The 20,066-nt window shown below is 50.5% G+C and overlaps 8 protein-coding genes across 8 annotated transcripts; 4 read left to right on the plus strand and 4 right to left on the minus strand.

Annotated features, from left to right (window-relative positions):
- Nucleotides 1-630: 630 nt before the first annotated feature.
- CCMA1212_010868 (uncharacterized protein) lies at nt 631-1,353 on the minus strand (the record flags this gene model as incomplete). Its single annotated transcript, XM_073707895.1, has 1 exon — nt 631-1,353. The coding sequence occupies one exon, from the start codon at nt 1,351-1,353 to the stop codon at nt 631-633; it is 723 nt and encodes a 240-aa protein (XP_073553603.1).
- Nucleotides 1,354-2,048: 695 nt separating this feature from the next.
- Nucleotides 2,049-3,408, plus strand: CCMA1212_010869 (Putative epoxide hydrolase; the record flags this gene model as incomplete). The annotated part of the gene is made up of 2 exons (XM_073707896.1): nt 2,049-2,336; nt 2,395-3,408. The coding sequence occupies 2 exons, from the start codon at nt 2,049-2,051 to the stop codon at nt 3,406-3,408; spliced, it is 1,302 nt and encodes a 433-aa protein (XP_073553602.1).
- A 771-nt stretch (nt 3,409-4,179) lies between these two features.
- CCMA1212_010870 (uncharacterized protein) lies at nt 4,180-5,579 on the minus strand (the record flags this gene model as incomplete). Its single annotated transcript, XM_073707897.1, has 4 exons — nt 4,180-4,684; nt 4,753-5,197; nt 5,274-5,310; nt 5,385-5,579. The coding sequence occupies 4 exons, from the start codon at nt 5,577-5,579 to the stop codon at nt 4,180-4,182; spliced, it is 1,182 nt and encodes a 393-aa protein (XP_073553600.1).
- Nucleotides 5,580-7,102: 1,523 nt separating this feature from the next.
- On the plus strand, nt 7,103-8,954 carry CCMA1212_010871 (Oxygen-dependent choline dehydrogenase; the record flags this gene model as incomplete). Its single annotated transcript, XM_073707898.1, has 3 exons — nt 7,103-7,430; nt 7,536-8,712; nt 8,762-8,954. The coding sequence occupies 3 exons, from the start codon at nt 7,103-7,105 to the stop codon at nt 8,952-8,954; spliced, it is 1,698 nt and encodes a 565-aa protein (XP_073553605.1).
- An 831-nt stretch (nt 8,955-9,785) lies between these two features.
- CCMA1212_010872 (uncharacterized protein) lies at nt 9,786-10,298 on the minus strand (the record flags this gene model as incomplete). Its single annotated transcript, XM_073707899.1, has 2 exons — nt 9,786-10,029; nt 10,108-10,298. The coding sequence occupies 2 exons, from the start codon at nt 10,296-10,298 to the stop codon at nt 9,786-9,788; spliced, it is 435 nt and encodes a 144-aa protein (XP_073553606.1).
- Nucleotides 10,299-12,152: 1,854 nt separating this feature from the next.
- Nucleotides 12,153-13,810, plus strand: CCMA1212_010873 (putative efflux pump kojT; the record flags this gene model as incomplete). The annotated part of the gene is made up of 2 exons (XM_073707900.1): nt 12,153-12,828; nt 12,891-13,810. The coding sequence occupies 2 exons, from the start codon at nt 12,153-12,155 to the stop codon at nt 13,808-13,810; spliced, it is 1,596 nt and encodes a 531-aa protein (XP_073553607.1).
- A 363-nt stretch (nt 13,811-14,173) lies between these two features.
- CCMA1212_010874 (uncharacterized protein) lies at nt 14,174-16,038 on the minus strand (the record flags this gene model as incomplete). The annotated part of the gene is made up of 3 exons (XM_073707901.1): nt 14,174-14,328; nt 14,401-15,614; nt 15,671-16,038. 3 exons carry the CDS (start codon nt 16,036-16,038, stop codon nt 14,174-14,176), a joined length of 1,737 nt encoding a protein of 578 aa, XP_073553596.1.
- Nucleotides 16,039-18,028: 1,990 nt separating this feature from the next.
- CCMA1212_010875 (Alpha-L-arabinofuranosidase) lies at nt 18,029-19,531 on the plus strand (the record flags this gene model as incomplete). Its single annotated transcript, XM_073707902.1, has 1 exon — nt 18,029-19,531. The coding sequence occupies one exon, from the start codon at nt 18,029-18,031 to the stop codon at nt 19,529-19,531; it is 1,503 nt and encodes a 500-aa protein (XP_073553597.1).
- Nucleotides 19,532-20,066: the final 535 nt, after the last annotated feature.

Here is a 20,066-nt window from a genome sequence, read left to right on the forward strand (position 1 = left end):
TTAAGCCTGTTAAGCTATCCTGCTTATATAGCTTGTTTATTAAGCTTAGTAAGCCTTTTACTTATATAGCTTGTTAGTTAAGTTAATTAAGCAATACCTGATTTATAGACAGAAGGTTAAATATTCTGTTCTAGATCTTATATAACGTTAGGTTATAATATATATACTATATATAGATATAATCCTTACCTTAATATCCTCTACTTATAAACTAGCAGGCTGAACTCACTGCTATAATTATAGCACTAGAGCAAGCCCTGGAAAAGCTTAAAGAGCTAGACACGAATCTATATTTAGATGTCAAGATCTATTTAGATTCCAGATATGCGATTAATTATATAACAACTTGGATTTACAAGTGGACTAGAAACAGATAGATTAATGCCGCAGGCAACAAGGTTGCTAACCGAGATCTTCTTAAGGAGGCTTCTAATCTTAATAACAAACTAAGAGAGGTAGGAGACGTGAACTATGTCTAGATTCCAAGGGAGGAGAATTAATATGCTGATAGGTTATGCAATGAGGATATAGATAAATAATAAGACATTTACATTCTTTTTCTACACCCTGCCCTTATAATTCCTAGTAAGATAAATAAAAAATCTGCCTACCTCCCCTCTATTACTATACCTATGCGTTATCATAGTATCGGAAGACATGAGTAGACAGTTTGTTCCCTTTTACATTATATCTCTGGGGGAAAACTGTGTAGAGACCATCAGCGTCTCGAGCCTCGTAATCAAGGCTGTTGCTCGCCTGGATAAGTAGGTCGAGCCCGTAGTTCTCCTTTAGCCAATGCGCAACCATGTCTACCCCAGCAGATGCCCCAGAAGAGGTCCAAACATTGTCGTCAACAATCCATTTCTTTTCTCTCGTCCAGTTGACTTCGGGCCAACGCTTTCGCACCCAGGAGTACTCAACGTTATTCACAGTTGCCGTCTTCCCGTCCAGAACACCTGTCGATGCCACAACGCTGGCTCCCGTACACGTCGTCCATAAAAGCTTACCCGCTGCCACATGCTTGCGGATAAATTCGGCTTGCTTCGGGTGTAGTTCAAAGTTGTGCAAATACGGGCCGGGGACGAGAAGAATATCTATTTCCGGGCATTCATCGACCGTGGTTGAAGGCACAATAGTCAACTGGCTTGAACCCAGCAGTACTGGGTCTCTGTTGACACCAATGTGGTGAAAAACAAATTCGGGTGCTCGAGATATAATCTCCTCATCGATCGGTCCGTATTGCTGCACGGCTTTGAGAACGGACTTTCGTGCGGAGGTGAGAAGATCGGTAGGGCCCGCGCTGTCGACGACCTGGTAGGCAAAGACAATGATACCGACGTGAATAGTAGCCATTCTTAAGGGAAGCCAACGCTACTGTAAAATTCGATCCGGATGAACAAAATGACTTTGTCAAGGAGTAGTATTGAACGTCAGGAAATGTCTACTGCTGTAGAAGGACGGCCGTAGAGCGAGAGACGTCTCGGCTTTAAGTAGAGCACTGCTTCCGCAGTCCATGGGAAAGGAGAGGAAATAATTCAGACATCGAACATTTTGCAAAACGAGCATCGTAAGACAACTTTGGGCGGCTCCTTTTTTTTTTTTCTCCTGGTTTCTGTGGGGAGCTGCGCTAACACAGGGGTTTGACCTCTACATCCGACTTGTCACGGATGTAAATATCCAGGTATGGTAATAGAACAGGACTTTCTGCTCGAGAGATCCGCCGCTTCATTATGTCTTTCTCAGGAGTTTCAGGCCCTCACAAAGCCATGCTTAGCAATCTGTCTCGGATACTGCAGGTTCCAGAGGCTGTTAAGAGAGCATGAATAATAGCATAGAGCTATTCAGAATGAGCAATGTATTTTCATGATAAATCACATCTTCCCAGATTCTTTCAAGGCTGATACCACGCATACATTTGGCTTGTATCGTATATTCGAGTTGATCGGAGCACTGAAGCTGATCACCACGACATCTCTATCTATTTCTGAAACAACATATAGGGAAGCCTCAGAATACTTCAGACCTTTGCAAGAGGACAGAATATCACAATGATATCCTTTCACATCATCATCCTCTTCAACATGGTGTGGACGTTGGATGCGTTTTCTATTCCAAATGTTAACGCAACCTTCTCTAAGACGCCCAAGCCATTCGAACTTCGCGTCAACCAGGACTTCATTGACGACACAAGACAGCGTGTCTTCAGCGCCAGGTCTCCAATTTTCATCCAAACAACATACGAAGGCCCGACTATGGAAAACTTCACTAACGTTCGGGAACACTGGGTCCATGAATACAACTGGACCATGGTCGAGGAGTCTATTAATGAAAGGCGAGTTTGCGTCGCGACTGGGGTCTCCGACTGCTTGATTAACAATGGGAGTCAGACTGCAGCAATTCACGACAATCGTTGAGCCGACGATAGGCAACAACACCAGTCCAATCCCACTACATTTCGTCCATCACCGTTCGCCGCGCGAAGATGCCATTCCTCTGCTCTTCATCCACGGGTGGCCAGGCTCATTCCTTGAGGTCAGCAACATCATAGACGATTTGACACACCCGCCTAACAAATCCGTCCCTGCATTCCATGTGGTTGCTCCCTCAATACCGGGATTTGGATTTTCCCCGGCGCCTCAACGCCCGGGGTTTGGACCTGCCCATGCTTCCCATGCTTTCAACGAGTTAATGCAGCAACTCGGCTACGTGAGATACGTCATACAGGGAGGTGATTTCGGCGGTGTTATTCTTCGTTTCCAGGCACATTTCTTCCCGAACAATGTCGTCTCTGCATTGAGCAATTTCTGGGTCATTCAACCAGATCAGAGTGATATCCGCAGACTTGCTGAAGGGCTAGCAACTCCTGATGAAACAGCATACATTGCGACCCTGGAGACTTATATCAACCAGGCATCCGGCTACCGCATCCTTCAGGAAACCCAGCCACTCACAGCTGCCTATGCAGTGTCGGATTCTCCTCTAGGATTTGCCATGTGGATTTATGGTCTGATGGCAGAAGTCGTTGACCCAGCAATCAAGGTCTGGACACCAGAAGAGATAATTACCTGGTCAATGATGTATTACATCCAAGGACCATATGCCGGCATGCGCTTTTACAGGGAGGTGGCTAACGATGGCGCTCTTGACGGGCTTGACTTTGGCACTCTTCCGTTGGTGGAAATACCCGTAGCAATCAGCCAGTTCCCTCATGATATTGCCTATCGACTGCCTCTAGATTGGGCGAGACGCGGTGGCAATGTGGTCAGGAGAAACGTCCACGACCATGGCGGGCATTTTGCCGCCTACGAAGTGCCGAATCTTCTGCTCTGGGATATCCGCGAGTGGTTCGGCGATCGAGAAATCTCCGGAACGAAGGTGTTCGTCGATGGATTTGGCAAGTCACATTGATTGGGCCGGAAATATCTCCTTGCAGCCGAATGGAAAGTACACCATGTCTGACATGGGGTGTTTATTGCCATTTCGCTACCCTGCAATGGATCTCCCTCCCACCCAATGTGTCTGGCACCTGCGCTACTCAGAAGAATGACTACAACTGCAGCCAAATTCTCTCCTGTTATTGTGACCCATACACTCGTGGCTGTGTCTGAGCGTTAGTGGCAGAGATGTATAGCCTCTCGGTCGTATTACATCGCACTAGGGGGAGCTTGGTAACATCGGCCTCTGCTTCGACCTCGATCATTGCCATGTCAAGCTTGACCAGCCTGAGTCAGGTTGCACAGCACTAAGCACTAAGGCAAAGTCGGTCACATGGCGTCAGCAAGAAACTTGTAGAATGTCTGCTCTCCCACCTGGGTTTCAACACAACGGCAAATCAGCTCCTATGAGTAGAGTATGTCTCAGGCAACGCGCCCTGCAGCAGTATCCCTTTACTCAATTGCCCTGTAGCGTAGCGGCGCTATTCTCGACGCTTCCTAATAGCAGCTAGGTGATGTAAGCGCAAATGCTACTACGAGTCTATGAGTGTGAAGTACTTAGTGAGAGCATAGACAGACGCATTCGCGACATCGTCATTATGGTCTATTACTATTTAGGAAAATTAGGTATAATACAGACTCAGACTCTTACGTTTCTTTTCCGCGGATGTCCTTTCCAAGTTTTGTCCACCAAGCGCCATCTTCAGTTCATGTATCAACTCAAAGGGTATACTGCACAAAGCCGCTATTCATGTGTCACCTCAGTAGACTGGATCTTCAAGATCTTACCCGCTGGCGGCGTCGTTCCCATCTCCATTACGCTCTCTGGGCTCCCCTCTGGCCACGCTGCGTATGTGGTTCTCCCTTTATCAGAATGCATCACATCCATCTCCCATCTCAGATTCTCCTCGCTCTCTGTGATTCGATGGAAGTTCTTGCTCCCTGGTGCCCTCGGGCGACCGTGGATGCTGTTGTGTAAGCCCAGGTTTGCAGAGCTGCCTGGTTTCGAGATACCGCTAGGGTGAGAGCCAGCTGCAGGCGTTCCGCGCGAGCCGTTCACCACAGAGAGGGAAAACCATTTACCCAGAGTTCTGTCCAGTACCGGACGAAGAAGCGGCGCAGAGATGACGATGTTCGCAACGCCTAGTTGCAATATGCCGAGTATTGTTGTAGGTATCGCCGAGTATGTTATGTCCAGGAAGTCGACGTTGAAGACGAGATAGAGGCGAACAGCTGTGAATATGATGGTCCTAACCGGCGAGTCAATATGGAGATTCAAGAATGAGTCAGGATGCATCTCGAAGACCACGAGGCTTACACGAAACCTAAACCAAACACACCCATCAAAGCGACTTTATACGTCCTCTTCATGTGGAGCTTTGACACCATCTGAAGCGGCAAAATCATAATCGCAAGATCAGTGATGATATCGACAATGCTGACTGCCGCAAAGGCGAGCGTCTGATTACCGCAATGGCCCCGCGCGGTCGGATCCCAGTTCATGGTGACAGGCTGACAGATCAAAATACCTGTCAGGATGGTCTGAATGACCCAGGAAGCATTGAGCGCGATTACGCAATACGCAACCCAGCTATATGACTGAGTGAAGAAGATGCGCTTCAGCATGAGCGCGAGGCTGGTTTTGGTGAATCCCAGAGCAGTGGCATATAGAACCTGGTTGGCGAAGAGAATTTGGGAATACCGTAGGATTTGAATCGGCTGGAGCTGGCGAAGATGGTTCCCGAGACCACCATAAACCACCACTGGGATCTTTCGTTAGTATCGTGACCGTCGTGTTCTTTTTTTTTTTTGTAATGCTTTCTGGAGATCGCAACGTACTCAGTATGCCGTTTATACCCATTGCCCAAAATAAAAACTGTAGGAAAAAGGTCGTTGGTCAGTATCGTCGTTAAGGCGTCACCACCGCGTCTACTCTCAAGAGCTACTCACAAGACCAAGGTAGCAGAAGATATCTTCCACGAGGAACGGCGAGATCCCTCTCATCCGTCGAGTCCACACTCTCAACGCCAACCATCCAGTGGCAATGATTGGCATCACCACCGAGAGAGCTACGATGCCCGCACCGTAATGATTGATAGGAGGAAGGTCGCTCCCGACCACCGGCGAAGCCTCTGTGGTCGCCATGGCTGCTGCTGCTGCTCCGACCTCAGCACCGTTCGAGTCGCAAAACCATAAAGACGTTTGATGCTATGATGTCTTCACGATCGATCGCAACTCAGATCCGGGTCTGCGTGGGCATGGGTAGGGCAAGAGAAAGGCGTTGGTCACTCTTCTCGAGGTCCAACCCACGTATGTAATATGCACAGTTGGTCGAAATGGGAACAAGAGACGGAGGGCATGCGGGTGACTGTTATAATCCTACAGATATTACACCCACCAATTGCACATGTACAACAACACGGACCCAGCGGCCACATTCGATAAGCGACGTGAGCAGGATAGGCCAGACAGAAGCCGAAACGGATATAGTCCGTTTTGTATAGCATCAACCTGTGCGCCAAATTTGATGGCTCGCATTTACCCGTCCGTGGGCGCCACTGCAACCTTGACGATCGCAGAGGGTTTCACTGAGAGATCCTTCCTCTGAACTCATACGAGACACGAAGCACCTGTGTGCCATCGGGTAGGCTGGCCAAGTGCACTAGCACCTGGAGTGGCAGGAGATAACATGGGATGAGACTAGGTTTTATACCCGAAGCGGCCAAAGCGGCAACTAGGGAGGTTCCCTAGCCACCCGTGCGTCTAGTGTCCGTGCTTCAAAAGCTGACTAGTCGACTTCCATGTGCCGTAGCGTTTCGATCCCCCAGGAAGCACGTGCGTACATCACCGGCTTCAGACCAGTAAGGGAAAGGGAAAGTCCACTTCTATTGATCAGCACCAGGGGTTGCCGTCGATGCTTTTCTACTTGTGATTCGAACTGTGTATGATAGCGCATACAACACTTTGGGTAAATCGCGCAACAATCTAGGACGAGACCCTGGACCAACGGCCGCGGATGCCCAAAACGGACAATACCTAGAAGCGTTTGCGCATAGAGGGCTGACATGCTGACAGTGGCGTCAGGAACTTGATCCATGCAGAGGCTCTCATTCGCCTCCTCTCACATTCTCCATGCCGAGCACGCTCTCTCCATGTGGCGCCCTTACCCCTCTCAAGCCGCAGGACATCGTTCGTTGTTGAGTCTCCTCGGTGGGAGCGTTGGACGTGTATGGCACGACAATTCTAGTTGATGCGACGCGAGCGATGATAACAAGCCGAACGGACGTTGGCGTACCTGGCGAGCTGCGAGCCGGTCTGTAGACAAACGAGTATTAAAGGACGAGGCTATATCCTCTTTTCCTCTCGAGGATTACGCATTGCGCATCTCGTATCCGACTATCCGACTTTCTACTACCTGATTGAGCTCAAGCCAATACATCCCGCTGGGTTACCCACAACAAAGCTAGCTGACGTGCAGAAGCAAGCATCTATCCCTGGGGGTGTTTTTTTATTGAAGCCTCAGTTCGAAACTGACTATCGATTTTTGGTAATCGGCCTAACCGCATGGTCCTGGAAGTGCAATCAATAGAAGCCCTGATCCGATACTCTGGGGGTGCTTTCTGCATTCTAGACATATAAGCCTGTTCGACCGCTCTTGTGAGTTCAAGATGGCAGAGTCGACTAACCAACCTATTCAAACAACGGCCGAGGAAGCGTCCACCATGCTTTGGGATTATATTTTCGTTGGCGGCGGCCTCTCGGCCTCCGTTGTGTCCAATCGTCTCCACCACTTCAACTCGTCACTCAATATCCTTGTCATTGAGGCCGGTGCCAACGCCAACAATGACGAGAGCGTCATGTGGCCCAACTCCACCAACCTCATCGGTGGAGAGTACGACTGGAAGTACAAGACGGTCCCGCAGGTAGCCTTGAACAGCCGCAATGTTGACTTGCCTTGCGGCAAGGCGCTCGGAGGCGGCACCGTGATCAACTCAGGTGAAGAAGCCCAACTCGAGACAACTCAGCCGTCTTGCGTTCGGGCGCATTGACAGCGCAAGACGCTGAGACCTCATGAGAACACAAGCTGACGTGCTCTTACAGGTGGCTGGATCCGCGGGGACAAGTTTGACTTCGACCTCTGGGGCGATCTCGTTGGCGATCACCGCTGGTCCTATGCTGGACTGCTTCCGTACATGAAACTCAGTGAGGACTGCCCCGTCGACAACCCCCAAGAGCACGGAAAAGACGGCCCTCTGCCTATCCAGGGGATTGTGTCGACCCATCGTGAATTTCCCTTGCGCAACCAGACTCTTGAGTCATGGAAGGCAGTCGGCGTCAAGCAGCTTCCCAACAATGACGGCAACGCTGGCAACCCCCTCGGCATTGGCGACCTCTTCGAGAACAAGCTCAAGGGCCGCCGTGAAATTGCCTCCAACAATTTCCCGCTCGGTGGCGTCACTGTCCTCACCAAAACCATGGTCGCCAAAGTTCTTCTGAGCACTCCCACTGCATCCGGCCAAGAGCCCGAAGCCACTGGCGTCCAGCTCGTCAACGGAACCGAGATCAATGGGAAGGAGATTATCCTGTCCGCTGGCGCCATCCGCACTGCCCAACTTCTCATGCTCTCCGGTATCGGACCAGCCGATGAGCTGCAAAAGTTCAACATCCCCGTTCGCGTATCGCAACCCGACGTTGGCAAGAATTTCCAAGATCACGGTCTCTTTGCATCACTGTGGACTCTGAAGGACCCTTCCGCTGGCTATACTGTCACGTCACCCAACCCGCTATGGAATGAACCACAGTATGGCTATGGAACACCGGCGGACTTCCTCGTCACGACTAGCATCACGGACAAGGCCGGGTTGGCCGCTGCTATTGAGAAGGACGAGGGCAAGAAGCCTGACCCCAAGACTCACCCACTGCTCAAGGCCGATCGCACCTTCAACGAGCACGTCTTTATGTACACCGGTACACCAGACGGAACTACCGTTACCATCATGCTCATCAACCTGCTGCCCACTTCCAAGGGTAATGTCACTCTCAATTCTGCCGACATTAATGACGTGCCCAACATCAATCCCAACTACCACTCCACCGAAGTTGACAAGTTTGTTGCCCGCGAGGGTATGCGTCTCCAGATCGACTTCCTCTCCTCCAACAAGACGGCTCTTGGTCGAGACATTATCTCTGGAGAGTTGGGCGCCACGGGATTTACTGAAACTTTTACAACTGAGTCTACTGACGCTTATATCGATTCTCGTATCACTGCTGGTCTTGCGTAAGTCTGAACCCAATTTCACAAACGGCTCCTGCTAACTGCGCATCAGGTCTACATTCCACCCTATGGGAACTGCAGCTATGGGCAAGGTAGTTGACACAAACCTTCGGGTGAAGGGTGTGAAGAAGCTCCGTATTGTCGACACCTCTGTATTCCCTGTTACTATTACCGCCCATCTTCAAGTCGCTACTTATGCTACTGCATACCAGGCAGCGGATATTATCCACAGTGATAACTGCTAGATGAGACAACCTTCTAGAGTGTGCCTTAGAATAGATAGAATTAGAGCTTAATGAAATAAGTATTGTCCAGGGAAACAAAGTAAGAGACGGTAGTACAGGAAGGAGAGTGGTGAAGAAGAGAGCATGGCTGGCCAAGCGGGCACACCGTCGACTCCGAGGAGGCCATTTCCTTAGTGCAGACGCATGACGTCGAGTGCCATATTGAGAACTTCCTGCTGGTGGAGACTCAGAAGGCGTTTAAGCACATGAAGTCGGGCAATATGCGGCGGTTCAGGGCGGTGTGGCGATACAGTAGCGGTAATGGGAGTGCGGTTGGATTGCTGGAGTCGGTGATGGTTGTCTTAGTCTGTGGATATGCTATACAGCAGTATCAGCGAGCAATCGACGTTGGTGTATTTATAATAATTAGACTCGAGTGCCTGATTCAAGGTACTGCGATGCAACCAGCAGATTGACCCCTTAGCTGCGTCACGAGTGTTTCTCTGTTACCAAACCTGCACTACAAGGTCCCAGAGGCAGTGGGTCTAAACTACTTTATATAGCTTGTGAAATTGCCAGGGAGACGAAGTTGACAGGAATGCGTACACTACAATCAAATTTCGAGCATTACGGCGGAGGTGGTAAACAATTGTCAGTAGATATTGAATTTGGCACTTTCCCTCAATAGTAAGTAGAACATCGCTCAGGATGTAAGAAGTTAAGTACAGCATGCTTTGTCCTATATCAGTTATACCATAGGTCTTCCTGCCAGCACCTGCCTCCTTACGACCCCGACACCCTATCGTAAACAGAACGAGTCCCGACTCAGTCCTGCCGTATACCTCTTGCTGTTTACGGGCCATAGCAGGAGGCGTAGACGGAGCAGGCGTATGTCTCGCCGCAGAAGTTCGAGAAATTTTGGTCGTTGGCGCGGTAGCAGGTATAGGTGTTGCCGCCAGCGCTGATGGTGCCCAGGACCTGGTCGGTGGCGGCACCGCAGTTGGTTGTCGACCAGGTGCCATCACCAGACGGGGTGGGGATGGTGGCGCCAGAAGTCGAGCACTCGCCGTCGTCGTAGAGGAACGACGAGTCGTTGCTGTGATACCTAGTTTAGCACGGGGTTTGAACCAGATATCGAGGGGCTCAGGAGATATCCCGGTTCTGGATTACATACCAAGAGCCGAGGTTGCTGTCACCCCAGTGGATGTAAAAGTTTTGGACGCAAGATACACCGCCCTCACCGATAGGAATGCAACCGTTACAGTAGCTCATGGTGAGCTTCTGGTCGCGGGCCTGGAGGGCGGCTGGAGTAGCGGCAGCGGCGCCAGCCAGGGCAGCGGCGATAATGGCACGAGCGAAGAACATTCTGGAGCGATTGGCAGTGGATGTGGCTGACGGAAGGTAAGATTGGCTTGCTGGTTGTCTGATAGGGGATGGATGAGAACGGCTTATAGGAGATTGACGAAGGGGTTTTATATACCCCGGAGACTATCTCTGCTTGAGACGTCTTCAGTGGAAAGAGATAGCTTTGACCCAAAACCGAATGGAGGTGTAAGCTGACACCGTCTTTGTTGTCATTGACATGTTGCCAAGGAACGCTTCGTGGCTGGGGCCTCCAATATCAATGTCGGCCACTCGCCGCCCAGGCGTCTCAGCGTGATAGAACGTGGGTGGAGGATAGTTACCGCCCCCGTTCAGGATAAACTATAGCAGTGGATTCAGGATGAGAAAAGACCTAGGCCATCATCTTTGGGGATGCTCTTGGGATCGTGCCCAGCGATGTCGTATTCCGAAGACGAGCCAAGACCTACACACCTAGGGCCCCTGACGGCTGGGTCGCAGATGGGCGCTGATCCCTTCCTCTTCCCGAAGGTAAATACACGCGGTTTGATCCATGACGCATGTGGCCATGGCAACTAGAAGCTTTTGCCTGCAGATGTGAAGCCCGTCCAGCTAATGTTCCCATGCGGTGGAAAGAACACCGGAATAATCGCCGTACAAAAAGCACCAATTACAGTATCAGCCAGTCCGGCGTTTCTTTCACAGCTTGCCCCCAAGTTCTTTGCGTAACAGGGCTGAACACGAGAGCAATCATCCCTCTGAAATGAAACTCTGCAGGGCCCCAAGTATGCATCTGGATTTTGATTAGCTTGGACTTTGTTGTTGCAAAGCGTTATCGGCCTGTAGTATGACTCTGGCGTGGAAGAATCGTCGCATATATTGCATTCTTCGCCAAGCAAGTGTCTCGCTGACAATCTCACCTCTCAACTCGGTCGTGGAAATCCACAGCTGGGGCAGCACAAACACGTTTCTAGATCGGTAAGCCACTAGGATCGTGGGGAAAATNCATTGAGACTGTTGGGTCTCATCTTTGGGTAAGACCCGACCCAGGTCGTCCCTTCACCTCATGAGTCTCATGAGTCACTCCTTGGCCCTTCAGCCCATGTGCACCGACTTGTACCGCCACGACATGACGAATACACGCTGAACAGGGAAACATATTACGATTGACAGGGAATGACTCGCATTTCTCTTCCGAATCTGGAATATCTTTGCCATTTTAAGTCGCAAAACACAAACTTATGTCATGCTTGATAATAGAAGCGGGCAGCGTATAACTATATCTATGCCTGTTCTAGGACTAGGAAATACTATTCTGCTTTCTCAGGCTTTTGCATAGGGGGAGGTTCACCTGGTGCTCAGTTAGTTGTAGACGGGTGATGCGTCTTTGTGGATTTGATCTCTTTGGGCTATTTTAGAGGTGTGTTGGTGACCATTAGAAGAGTGTCACGACTGATTGTCGAAAACAAGGATCGGATCGGAAAAAGTTAATCATGCTGCAGTCTTCTAATTCTAGGTATGTCTGGATTACTGCCTATACTGACTTACCAGAAGCGCGGGAGTACGAGCGCATATATTCCTCTATAAAATGTTTCGAGATTAAATCAATTAGTCACATTGTAACGAAGTTCGTTTCCCCCACTAATACAAGCCTGCCCGTGTTAGTAATAAATACCTACTTTAACAATAGGCAATTACTGCGTGTCTTGGATTTAGTAGGTCGTGAGTAGCAATTGACGTCAAATTGACGTTACTGGATTAATTTGATCAGAACCTGATGACTGTTGAACCCATTTCCACATATGCACGTATATACGGCAAGTGATGAAGCTGCGCGATGATTGACCTAGCTTTGCATCTGTTGTTACGATCAGTATCATGTGGTCTCTGAGACAGCGCCGTCAGATCAGGGATCAAGTTCTCCGAGAGCTTGGCCCTAAAGGACAATCGACGCGAGACCCGGTGTCGAATGGGCCTCCTGATCTCGAGGAGGGTCGTTCTCCGTGGCCGTGGCCTCGTGACACGACGTCTGCTCAAGATACGGGTTCGGAAAAGCGAAAACGTTCGCCGAATGGGCGAATAATGGTTACGTGTGTGCCCGAAGACACACTCAATCCACAGAATTGGCCGCTAGCTGCAAGGTGTAAGAACATTGCCATTTTGGCATTTCTCATCTTTGTACAAGGATGGGCAGGAGCGTCAGAATCCATGGCGAACTCGGAAGCAAGCTCGCAGCTTCATGTGAGCCAAGTCGCCGAGAATCTGGATACCGCAATGTATCTTTTTGGCGTTGGCATTGGCTCTCAATTCGCCGGGCCCTTGTCGGAAACGGTAGGCAGAAACCCTGTATACTTGGTAGCCACCTTCTGCTATCTCTTTTTCGTCCTGGGTTCTGCAAAGGCAGCAACTTTTGGAGGACGCATTACCTGTCGGCTTTTTGTGGGCTTGTTCTGCAGTGCCACCTTGTCCATCAACGGATCGAGTGTCAGAGATCAGTTCAGAGACGTAAAGAGAGCATTTGTCTTTCCAATCATCGCCTGGGTTAACGTTATAGGTAGGCAACAGGAGGAAGACTACTGCCTTTGGCGTACAATGCTGATGCTTCACGCAATTTAGGTCCTGTGATCGCACCCATAGCGAGCGGGTGGCTGGTCTCAAATCCGAGTTTAGGCTGGCGCTGGCCTGACTGGATGACTCTCATCATATCCGGCGCGGCATTCTTGATTGCAGTGCTATTTCTCCCTGAAACCTACCTGCCACTGCTTCTAGAGTGGAAAGCAAGGGAGCTTCGCCGTTTAACTGGTGATGAGAGCTATTTTTCCGAGCATGCAGCGTCCGCGAGTCTTCCCGGCCGCCTGAAGCACAATATCAAGCTTGGTGTTACCTTTTTCTCAACAGAGATCATCGTGACGGTGCTGGGTTTATACCTGCTACTCCTGTACACGCTACTTTTTACCTCTCTTTCGGGGTTCGATTACATCTTCAAGGAAACATATGGCCTCTCTACCGGTCTGACCGGTAGCTGCTTCGCCTCGATCGCAGTAGGGTCGACAATCTTCACGTTCAGCGCACCGAGCTGGTACTATTGGGCTCGCAGGTCAACTGCACATGTGCATGGGGCGCCCGTCAAACCGGAGTTCCGACTATGGCCTGCAATCGTTACGTCGCCCATGTTGCCCGTTTGTCTTTTCTGGCTCGGGTGGACCAGTTACCCGAGCATCTCCATATGGAGTGGGCTGGCCGCTTGCTGTGTTTTTGGACTCGTCTTAACTGCATTCTACGTGAGCAGTTATGAATACATTATAGACAGCTACGGCGATCACTCGGCCATTGCTCTCGCGAGCATAACGTCTCTCCGCTATCTGGCCGCAGGCGGCATGGTAATGGCGACTCGTCCAATGTACACAGCCATCGGAGTGCACTGGACGATGACCATCTTGGGCTGTGTCGCAACCATACTCAGTCCTGCGCCTCTCCTCTTCTGGTTCTACGGGCCTCGTCTCCGACGACATAGCAAGTATGCAAAGGATCCATAGCACGGTCCCCGGGGCTCGGGTCATGCTTGTGCGGGATCATGATGCCTACGTAGGTAGGTGGTCAAGACTGGAAATACGTCGGCCTGCAGCAGAATTCCATTCCAACTCAGGACCTCAACCGACAAGATGCTTTACCTCTTTTTGAGCGTACACTGGCCCGGCGAGGGCATATCATGTAGTATGGGCGTGTTGGATCTTCTGTTTCACGATGCCTTGTATTTTACTACCTAGTTTCGTTGCTTTGGTCGAACAGCTAATCGACGAGGGGTACACGATTCTTTGTTTCGCCTGCTGTTTTTAGCCAGCATGCCTGACTCAGTCCATCGATCCCCAACTCGACGCCCTGATCAATCCCATGCGCGCTTAGATATCGGCCTGGTCAAAGTTCCGAATGAAATCATAATAGAACCTAACCATGTTCACATGCTCACTAATTAACAGCTTCTCATTAACGCCATGGATATTGGAGAAGGATTTCAGACTTCCCGGGCTCCATCTATAAATATTCTGCGACAGGTCTGGTAGTTCAAAGCGAGCAGTCAGCATAGAACAAACATGTCGTATGATACGTCGAGTATACAAAGACCTACTCAGATAATGGCGTGTATCAGTATTGCCAGTCATGGCTCCCGGAGCCGGAACGACGATCTTTGCCTGATCGGCAAACGTGTGGCGGACCGTGCCGGCAAAGACATCCCACACAGACCCGCGAGTTTGCGTTTGGGAGGTGATGTAGGATCGTTTTCTTGCCTCCAACGTCAGTGTCCCGTTGTAGATGGGCTCCCAAGCCGTGTGCATGCGGTCATCTTTGGCTGTGGGCCCATGTCCCATGGAGCGGAGGTAGTCTTCGTAGTCCTTGTCGCCTTCAAACGCCCGCACAGTGAGATTGTATTTGCTGGCAACTCCTTGAACCAGTTTCACGATGCGGTGTTGGATGCTGCCAATACTGTCCTGGGGAGCATAGCCATGATTGACACCCAGAGTAGTAAACTCGGGCAATGAGTTGATCTTTTGGCCACCCGCGATCCAATCCACAGCCTGAGACGTCTGGATGAAATACTGCGTCTCTCGCTGCACTTGCGCTAATAGGTGAGCCGCCTGATCGAGCAAACCCAGGTTGACGTAGTAGGTCAATTCCGGCAGAGCGTAGGGTGAGTAGCGTGTGAAGCAGATGAGAGCCTCGTGGATAGGCCCGTCCCTGATGATCTTTGGTTGAAACGGGTTGGACTCGAGAGCAACGACAATTTCGGACATCATACCAATGGAGGTGTGTGGGGTGGGCGTGGAGCTGTGCCCTCCAACAACGTCGATGTTGAACCAAACGTCGAGATATCCCTTCTCGTACACGGCTGGTAATGCGTAGAGAACATCTCCGACACTTTGGAGGCCAGCACCGCCTTCATCGAGGATCACGGCGATGCCATTTTCGCCATACCGTTCTTCAAGGTGCTTCGATATCGACGACGCACCCCGGAGACCCGAACATTCTTCGTCGAATCCAAATGCAAAAATGACCGTGCGACGTGGGTTGTAGTCTTCCTGTGAGAGGAGAGCTTCCATGGCAGACATGAGCGCTGTGATGGCCGATTTGTCATCCGAAGCTCCACGGCCATAGAGATATCCAGTAGATTCATTGTAATATGCCTCGAATGGTGGATGTTCCCATGAATCTAATGTTTCGCTCTCGACCGGTACGACATCTTGATGGGCCGTCAAGAGGATGGGTTTCAATGAGGGATCAGAGCCCTCAACTGTGTATACAAGTCCAAATCTATTGATTGTTTCGAACCATCCTTTCTCGTAACTGAGCTTTTCAGTCAGCATACGTATTCGACGAAGATTGGGTTATGCGATACTTACATCAGTGGGTACTTGTCCTCTAACACCTTGGGGATATCATCAAAAGGTCTCCATCTTTCATCTTTGTCGAAATCTCCCAGATCGTCATAGCAGACGGAATCCATTCTCACGAGAGGCTGATGGCGCTGGATCAATGTCTCGACCGCTTCCTTAGGTGAGAAGAGCTCATGAGAGCTGTACAGCCCGTCATTGGAAGGGTCAAGAGGTTTACCCAGGTCACACCTGAATCGCGACACATCAACGTTGTTATGGCCGAAGCCCAGCGGCAACTGATGAAAAAGCCTATGCAAGGAGTTCATGGGCGAAAGCTTATACGCCGCTGACAATTCGAGCATGCCGGCAAGCAACACTTTCTTCGCCGTCAACATGGTGAATGAGGATTATGACAGTCGAAAAGAACTCCCAAAGCATGCAAAATGAGATTTGAAGGAAGACTGGTGGGAGAGGAGAAGAAATTGTAGGAGATGTCGTTGCTTTAATAGCGAAATCGACTAGCAATGACCAGCAGTGATATATATCGATTAGTGGGTTCGCGTGAGGTCATTTCGCCTCGTCATGCTACACCGGTTGCTGCAATTCCAAGAATGCTATAGGGGGGCGTTTATACAATATGCCGGGCGACGATAGATTCCGAGGTTCCACAACGTATAGGAGGAGACCAGATAACAGATAGCGAATAGTTTCCCAGTTGAACATGAGGTGAATGCGTTGTCATAGCTGATGCCCATGCAAAAGCAGCTACCAGTACTATGACGCTTGGAAATGATGGCACATCCTGAGCGATACACAACTGGGTCGGGTATGAAATAGTCCAGTTACCTTCCACCACTTCGGGAGAAACTGCGAATCATACCATTACACGCCGTCATACACTCGGGTGAGTGCATCGGATACGATGTGAGACAGAACACGTCTCCGAGCACGTCACATATTTGTACGTTGTCAGATTCTTCTCACTGCTCCGCATCCGAGTCCCAAGAACGATTAGTATTTCTGCCTGAACGAGCATGGACAGCATATGAGGATACATATGAGCTAAGCATGACAATTTTTGGCGGATGCAAGTAGAGGGATGAGCAAGCGGTCCCCTCCAGAAGAGGAGTCTTTGTGTCCGCTTTCATGGCATCCTCACTGCATGTTCAAGCGGGAAGCTGCAGGCTCAACCGCGTGATCTCATCTAGTAAAGCAATTGCTCCCTCTCCAAATTATACTTCCGTTTTGGAGAGATTAGACAAATGTAATGGCACCAATTGCACAATGAAGTGTAGGGAAGAGTGATTGTGCATCACGGCAGCCTCATTCAAGTCATACGCCGAGAAATCCAGACCACACATATGACCCCAAGCGTAAAGCCGAGTTCGCCACTCTGGGCACGCAAAGATTCACCACGTAAACACCCAAGGGGCTCAAACATTTCTGTATCATAGCTGGGGCTTCCGTTGGAAGATTCGTAAACTCAGACATAATACCGCGCCTAAGCTAACATAGCCATAGGCAAATCGATCAGCCATTCCACGCATTGAGTATAGCAGCAACAGTATATCAAAGTATATTAAACATCATCAGGTAACCCATTTTACAAAAGTACCAAACGAAAGCTGCATAGCTGATTATGGCCGAGACAAGCGTGCCCGACTTCCCGTAGTATCTTCCGCGGTGGTTCTAAAGGTGCCATGCCTCAATGGGGACAGAGTATTCTGGTGCAGAACTGTCCACGTCAGAACTTGGCGACAGGACAAGGTCTTGCGGTACGTCAGTACGAATACCATGGAATTGCGCGACAGGTATATTATTTCTTCTTGTTAATAGACAAGGAGGCTCTCCACTGAAGTTTGCAGACGTCAATGTCCTGTCTGCCTTGCAGACGTCTGATTGGCGCGCATACGACAACTCCAAATCTAGGGTAAATATCCCCAACTACCCACTTCAAGCTTGGGCGGAGTGCTTTTTCCACCTCTGACGCCTGCGAAAGCCAGCTTTATGTGTGTCACAAGGCCCTGTTTATGCAGCATTGAAGAGAAGAAGTAGTATTTTGACAAGGCTATATAGGCTCTTTGCAACATAGTTTGCAGAAACACATGTCATATGTAATTAGTAGGCTATTACGAGTTCTTGGAGGGGGTATCCTTGTCCCTTCAAGGCATGTAACATTTTCCTTCTGATACCGACGGCCAATGTCTATAGGGAGTAAGAAACCACTATAAAAGTAGTAGGTATATATCATCCAGTTCAGAGAAACAGCTGCCTTCATTATCATGAGCAACCTACTCTGCTCCAGCGACTGTTGAAGCTTCTTGTCCCCATTCAAGATTCTCTTACAAGCGTGCCTTGTCTTGAACTTTCCTCTCCGCCATAGCCATGCTCTTCAACGCTCGTATCACAGCACTGGGCTGTATTGCCACAGGCTCTCTGGTTGCTGCTGGCCCCTGTGACATCTACTCCTCGGGCGGAACGCCTTGTGTTGCCGCCCACAGCACCACTCGTGCCCTGTTCAGCGCTTATACCGGCCCGTTATACCAAGTGAAGCGCGGCTCGGATGGCGCCACAACCACCATATCGCCGCTCTCTAGTGGCGTGGCCAACGCTGCCGCTCAAGACGCATTCTGTGCTGGAACTACATGCCTCATTACCATCATATACGACCAGTCGGGTCGCGGCAACCACCTCACCCAGGCTCCGCCGGGCGGCTTCAACGGCCCAGACTCCAACGGCTACGACAACCTGGCCAGCGCAATCGGCGCGCCGGTGACACTCAATGGCCAGAAGGCGTACGGGGTCTTCGTTTCCCCAGGTACGGGATATCGTAATAACGCTGCCAGCGGCACAGCTCGAGGAGACGCCGCGGAGGGCATGTATGCGGTTCTCGACGGTACACACTACAACGGCGCCTGCTGCTTTGACTATGGCAACGCCGAGACCAACAGCCGCGATACAGGCAACGGCCATATGGAGGCCATCTACTTTGGCGACAGCACTGTCTGGGGCACTGGCTCAGGCAAGGGACCGTGGATCATGGCCGACCTTGAGAACGGTTTGTTCTCCGGCTCCAGTGCTGGCAACAATGCTGGTGATCCATCCATCGCGTACCGTTTCATCACTGCAGCGATCAAGGGAGAGCCAAACCAATGGGCAATTCGGGGCGGCAACGCTGCGTCTGGGTCACTGTCAACTTTCTACAGCGGCGCTCGCCCACAAGTCTCTGGTTACAACCCGATGAGCAAGGAGGGCGCTATCATACTCGGCATCGGCGGCGACAACAGCAACGGTGCCCAGGGTACATTCTATGAGGGCGTCATGACCTCTGGATATCCTTCTGATGCAACGGAGAATTCAGTCCAAGCCAACATCGTAGCCGCTAAATATGCCGTCGCGCCGCTGACGAGTGGTCCTGCTCTCACTGTCGGTTCGTCAATCTCTTTACGAGCCACCACAGCTTGCTGCACGACTCGATACATCGCGCACAGCGGGTCTACTGTCAACACTCAGGTCGTCTCCTCATCCAGCGCCACAGCCCTCAAGCAACAGGCTAGCTGGACAGTTCGTGCTGGCCTTGCTAACAACGCTTGCTTCTCGTTTGAGTCCAGGGACACGCCAGGCAGTTTCATTCGCCATTCCAACTTCGGGCTTGTGCTGAATGCCAACGATGGCAGTAAACTCTTTGCTGAAGATGCTACCTTTTGCACGCAGGCGGGCATCAACGGCCAGGGGAGCTCGATTCGATCTTGGAGCTACCCAACACGCTACTTTCGCCACTACAACAACACGCTCTACATCGCGAGCAACGGCGGCGTCCACACCTTCGATGCCACCGCCGCTTTCAATGACGACGTGAGCTTCGTGGCTAGCGCCGGCTTTGCTTAAGTCGCCACCTTTGACATGGCGCGATGCGAACGCAACGCAAAGAGCGAATCCTCTCTTCACTTTGACTTGCAGAGCATGAGCTGGGATGCCGTTGGAATTCGACCAGAAACGTAGAGAGGACTGGGAAGGTCTAGCGGTCGGGGTCAGACAACTCTTGATACTCTTGCTACTTCTTGAATATATGCTCGTCTACCTACCTTCAAAAACGCCATGTTAACATGGCGCAAATATGCTCCGTTTCACCTTGTTGAACGTTTGGACTCATATGGCTGAAGTCATGCTCCAGATCTGTAATGGCAACTGACACACTTTATGACCAAACACACCTCGCGTAGTTTTCAACCACCTGCCTTCACTTCGGAATCACTCGCTCGCGCCCGTTGCTATCATTATTGTGAGTGTGCTTCGTGGCTTTGGAGCGGGATCACCCGATGGGCATTCTGCATGAGAGAAACCTTGGAGGGTGGCGTTGTGGAGTAGCTACCTGTCCCAGAATTATTGCATGCACTTACGTTGAAGTGTATGTTAATTGTCT

Source organism: Trichoderma ghanense, assembly GCF_004382785.1.
Source record: "Trichoderma ghanense strain CCMA-1212 chromosome Unknown scaffold_36, whole genome shotgun sequence".
NCBI classification, from domain to species: domain Eukaryota; kingdom Fungi; phylum Ascomycota; class Sordariomycetes; order Hypocreales; family Hypocreaceae; genus Trichoderma; species Trichoderma ghanense.